This window comes from Trichoplax adhaerens, genomic scaffold (genome assembly GCF_000150275.1).
Source record: "Trichoplax adhaerens TRIADscaffold_3 genomic scaffold, whole genome shotgun sequence".
Lineage (NCBI taxonomy): Eukaryota > Metazoa > Placozoa > Uniplacotomia > Trichoplacea > Trichoplacidae > Trichoplax > Trichoplax adhaerens.
In genome coordinates this window covers 4023230-4028654 of record NW_002060945.1, presented here as the reverse complement: position 1 = coordinate 4028654, position 5425 = coordinate 4023230, and the positions used below count along the sequence as shown (strand labels likewise).

Sequence of the window (5425 nt, the reverse complement as noted above, 5' to 3'; positions counted from 1 at the left end):
GCAGCTTTAAATTAAGATGCTGTATCTTCGTAAAGTGCGGCGTATAGAGAAATGGAAAGTAGTAATATAGCTTTAGCCACTATTTCAAAGTAACTATGATTTTCGTTTCATTTCTTGTCAGGGGCAAATAATACTTGTAATTCGAATCCTTGTTCAAGTAATGCTACCTGTATTGGTAATGGATTTCATTATGAATGCTCTTGTCCAGTGGGATTCGGTGGAAGCAATTGCAACATAGGTGAAAGATACCTACCATAATAGTTTTAAGTAATTTGATGGTAATGATATCATTTAGTTTATCTAAAATCAGACTGATACTCTATTTTAATTCGCATAAAAATCGTAGAGTAAACGTTATTATATTTTTAAAGATTGACACGATCATTTATCTATTGTACATAGTTATCGCAGTTAACGCTGTAGATATTATAATAGTTTTGGAAAGAATAAAAGTTTAACTCTTAGTTCGCTATATTGTTTTAGATATTAATTCAACTTTACCAATTCGTTTGGTTAACGGTCAGTCGTATTCTGGTCGCGTAGAAGTTTATCGCAATTACAGTTGGATTAATATTTGTCACAACAATTTTAATTGGAATGCTGCAAGAGTTGTTTGTCGTTCACTCGGTTTTACCAACGTTAGCACCTACTATTGCTGTAGCGGTTCTTTCGGCACTCCTCAACCGGCACCATCTTATATGAGCAATATCAACTGCACTGGTAATGAGATTTCCCTAAGCCAGTGCTCATACACCATAGCAAATGACAGCAGTTGTAATCGGTACTCAACTATTGGTATTGCTTGTACTGGTAAGATGCCTAGATATAATAACAATGATTTTCCTATTTAGTTAGCTTACGTGCTCATACGGTGGAGCAGAGAGTAAAGGATTCCGTTTATTAGACGCAACTACAATATTTATATTAAAAGTTTATGTAACTTAATATTTATTATCCGAATTATAATATCTAGTGGGGGCCTGTGGCTCGTTTCCTTGCGCCAATTTCGGAACTTGTTCAAGTACTGCTAATAATGGATATAACTGTACTTGCAGCAGTGGTTGGACTGGACAACAATGCGAAAGCGGTAATTTGGATCTGGTTGTCCATAATTATAAAGCTAACTTAAAACTTTAATTACTAACGTCTTAAGCATAGCGAGCTCATTATCGTTCGTTAAATTATCGGCTTTAAATTTAAAGCTATCATAGTATGGATGGATTTTTACAATGTGAAATTACTTTGTCATGTTTACTTATATAACGTTAGCATAAATTTATGTAAAAGGTTTATTGATTATATTAATTGTTAACTTTACTTCGGTTTGATTCTTCTACAACTTATATATATATTTGACAATTAGGAATAAATGAATGTGCATCGAATCCATGTTCTGCAAATGCAACTTGCGTAGATCAACACTTGGGTTACAGTTGTCGATGTCCTCAAGGCTATTACGGCAACAATTGCTTAAATGGTTTGTCTCAATAGCTTGGAAGTTTACAATATTGCATCTACGAATAAATGGTTGCTTATATAGTTTAAATTTAATCGCACAGATTTAATAAATATATCAATGATATCGAATAGGTCCAGTATCTGATGGTGCCATTCGACTGGTTAATGGACCTAATGTAGCTGATGGACATGTGCAAGTTTATCATGATGGCCGCTGGGGCTTCATATGCCACTATGGATGGGATATACAGGATGCTAGAGTGGTGTGTACACAATTAGGATATAATAACGCATCATCCGCTGGCTGTTGTAGTCAGTATGGTTATAGTTTTGGTACATATTGGATAAATAATCTAAATTGTACCGGAAGCGAGAACTCTATTTATAACTGCTCTGACTTTAGTTGGAGTAATGGTACTACTACATGTTCGCGATATGATAAAGCATCAGTTAAATGTACAGGTTCGTACAGTATGAAATTGAGTAATTATAACGTAATTTATGCCATAATAAATAAACCAATAAACTGATTTAGATAATTAGTTTCGTATTGTTGAATTAATACTGGAGTATTGATAAGATTTTCTTATGTTTTAGTTGGCGGTTGTTCATCATTTCCATGTGCTCATGGAACGTGTAATAGTAATGATACTATGGGAAGCTCATATAGCTGCAGTTGTCACTATGGCTGGATGGGCCAGCAATGTGATATAAGTATGTATATTCAAAAGTATAGATTATAAAATTGATTTGAATAATATAATATTGCTTCTTGGAAGCAATATCAGTGTATTCTAAGCTAAAGGGGTGTGAACCGATAGACTATAAATCAAAGTGTATTCAGTAACTTATATGACTTACAAGTTGTTATACTCTGAATTCGCAAACAGGTGTTAATGAGTGTGCTTCAAATCCTTGCGTAGCCAATGCTACATGTCTTGACCGACATGTATCTTACGCCTGTTTATGTCCTGAAGGCTGGTACGGCAGTAATTGTGATCAGGGTAAGAAAAGATATTTGAAGTGTTTTCAAAAGACCATAGGGCTTCGAGCTAAATTCATTACCTTGAGCAAACTATGGATACTTTTGGACACTAATTTATTATAACAGTAAAAGGTTACTTCTAAGTTCTAACTATGAGTAGGCGGCTCACCAGCTACCGTACATGAGAGCAAATGCTCTTAAAATTCTAAAATGAAATATTAATTTGATTTATGTATGTAGCTAATCTATCTAATCTGATAGAAATCTAATTCTCGTAGAAAACTGAACGTATCAAGATATTATTTTATTACCTCACCGTATATTGGAATAGTAGAATTTATAAAGCAGTTATTACAAGAATCTAGAAATAAATTATCTGGAGCTCAAACGAATCAAGAGCTTCTACTTGCCATTTTCAAATACATTCAGCTCGATCTATTTACTGCAATAAAGCTCTAATGAAGCCTAATAATAACACCTCACACATCAATAGAATGTCATTATAATAAAACTATAATTCAGTATCTCCGTCAGCGAAGCGATAGGGGCATTAAGTTAGTTTTTTTCTATAACGGAGGATCAACAATTCCTACCGTACAAATCTATTTTCACAACATCTGATTTCTCTTCAACAAATGTTGGGATACTGCAAGGTGTTGGACATCTTCGTATCTCAGTACATCAATGTCTTAGACCATTTACCATACTTAGATAATCGACTATATTAGTAAGTACACTGTATAAGTGAATAACATTGGCAGTCAATATTTTGTAATATTAGCTAAAATGATAATAGGTAATATTAATAACTCAAATACTGTATATCAAATATATCGATCAAAATATTCATGTACTGGTGCATTACTGCAATAGCACAAACACATGATAATTAAATTAAAAATTCTCACTTCATGACCATAGGACCGGTTACAGATGGTACTCTTAGATTGGTTGCTCAGTATAATTCGGCCGGACCGAACGAAGGCAATGTTGAAATCTATCACAACGGAACTTGGGGTGCAATATGTCATAATTCCTTCAATATCAAGGATGCTCAAGTTGTATGCCGCCAGCTTGGCTATACTAATGCTTCGTATACGTCCTGCTGCTCGAATTATGGGAACAGCAATTATAAGTTGACATGGTTAAGTTATTTAAATTGCAGTGGTAATGAAAGTAGAGTTTTAGATTGCCCTCGTGGTTCCAGATGGGGAGATTTCTCCAATGGATGTGGTAGATACAGTATAGCTGGTGTTAGTTGTACAGGTTTGAGCAATAAGATTACCTATCTAATTTTTATCTTTGCTGCGGCATTTGTTACTATTTGATACGTTATTATTACTAAATTTAACCTTTTTGGTATAAATGTTGTGATGATGGCAAATTTACATTAGTTACTTATTGTGAGATAATGCAATAAATTGTAGCAAGCTTAATAAAAGTTTTTATAACAGTTATTAAATTTTTCGTGCAGCAATAGTGCAAGTATGTAGTTCATTGCATCAAAAATTATAGTATTAAACTGATAAATTTTGTTTTTCTTGTGTAACTACATCAGTACGTTATGCTCGTGCTGTCATTTATTTCGGTATAATAATCGTAGTACTTATCATAACGACTAGTTTTTCCACGTGCCATAATATTGCAATTTTCTGTTTACTATTAATTTGAAACAGATTTTAACCAATGTGCCTCCAATCCATGTGTTAATGGAACGTGTTACGATCAAGTTGGTGCATTTAACTGTTCTTGTTTCCCAGGTTACGTAGGAACAAAGTGTAATATCCGTAAGTACTCAATGCTTTCAATGGAAACGCTAACAAACAATATCAGATTGTAAATGTGTACAACTATTTTTCGTATTAGTATTTTAAGCAAAATCATGGTAGTTGCTCCTGAAATTTGTATTCGAAAGATGATAGCATAAATATTGATCTAATAAATGCTTAAGGAGTAATTTTTAGCTGATTTATTTGTAACTAAAATTAGGAAGCGATTGTTATTCAAATCCATGCTTAAACGGTGGTACCTGCATGGTAGGCTCTTCAGGAATCGGTTATAACTGCTCTTGTATAAATGGATACACTGGGAATGAATGTCAATCAGGTAGACGACGTACAGCAGAATAATAATATTAATGTACAAATAGTGGATTAATATCGTCTATTATAGAATATAGACAATATTTTTACTATATAATACAACACATATGCGTAACTGTATGATTACTTCATACTGAAATTACAATACGAGATCGTCAGTTTCTTACTTCAACATCGTATTATTCTATGCTTTATATAAACTATTATTCTGACGATTTTCCTTGAAAAATCTGCAATAATGTTAATTATAGATAATTATAGCAGTTGTATTGATTACATTATTATAAAAGATATTTTATGTGTAATTAACACTTTAGTGTTATGCCATTTTAATAGAATATTAATATTGTAATACCATGCATCATGAAATAAGTATTTCAATATTTAATTAATATAGATATTGACGAATGTAGTTCTTCGCCTTGCGCAAGTAATGCTACTTGTAGTAACCTTATTGGAAGATACGAATGTAACTGTGCACCAGGCTACGTAGGACCATTCTGTTATGAAAGTACGTAAGATAATATATAGCATATATACTCGTAGCTTATTGTACGATATATAATATAATATTCTTCACGATTGCTGTTATGTATGTGATACAGTCCGAGGCTGTTTTAAAATACGCGTCATTGGCTATGCATGTTCGTATAGTATTATCTTATTTTCTGATTTAACGTTTTCATACGTAGGTTCCAATAGTCAGTTACCAATTCGACTAGTAAATGGTCCTACTCCGAATAAGGGAAGAGTAGAAGTTTATCACAATAATATATGGGGCTCTATTTGCTATTACGGATTTAACATGAAGGAAGCCAGAGTCGCTTGTCGTCAATTAGGTTACACAAATGCGTCAGGCTATTCTTGCTGCGGTACTTAT

At 33.1% G+C, this 5425-nt stretch overlaps 2 protein-coding genes across 2 annotated transcripts in view; both read left to right on the top strand.

Annotated features, from left to right (window-relative positions):
* Positions 1 to 1610: 1610 nt before the first annotated feature.
* On the top strand, positions 1611 to 3771 carry TRIADDRAFT_23148 (uncharacterized protein; the record flags this gene model as incomplete). The annotated part of the gene is made up of 2 exons (XM_002110938.1): positions 1611 to 1941; positions 3365 to 3771. Coding segments are annotated over 2 exons (738 nt in total), but the record flags the coding sequence as incomplete, so codon positions are not given.
* Positions 3772 to 5257: 1486 nt separating this feature from the next.
* The window catches only part of TRIADDRAFT_22638 (uncharacterized protein), a gene marked incomplete at both ends in the record, with an annotated part of 12819 nt that continues 12651 nt past the window's right edge, over positions 5258 to 5425 (top strand). The window contains one exon of the mRNA XM_002110937.1: positions 5258 to 5384. Within this exon, the coding sequence (XP_002110973.1) occupies positions 5258 to 5384 (127 nt within the window). The remainder of the gene's footprint in view (positions 5385 to 5425) is intronic.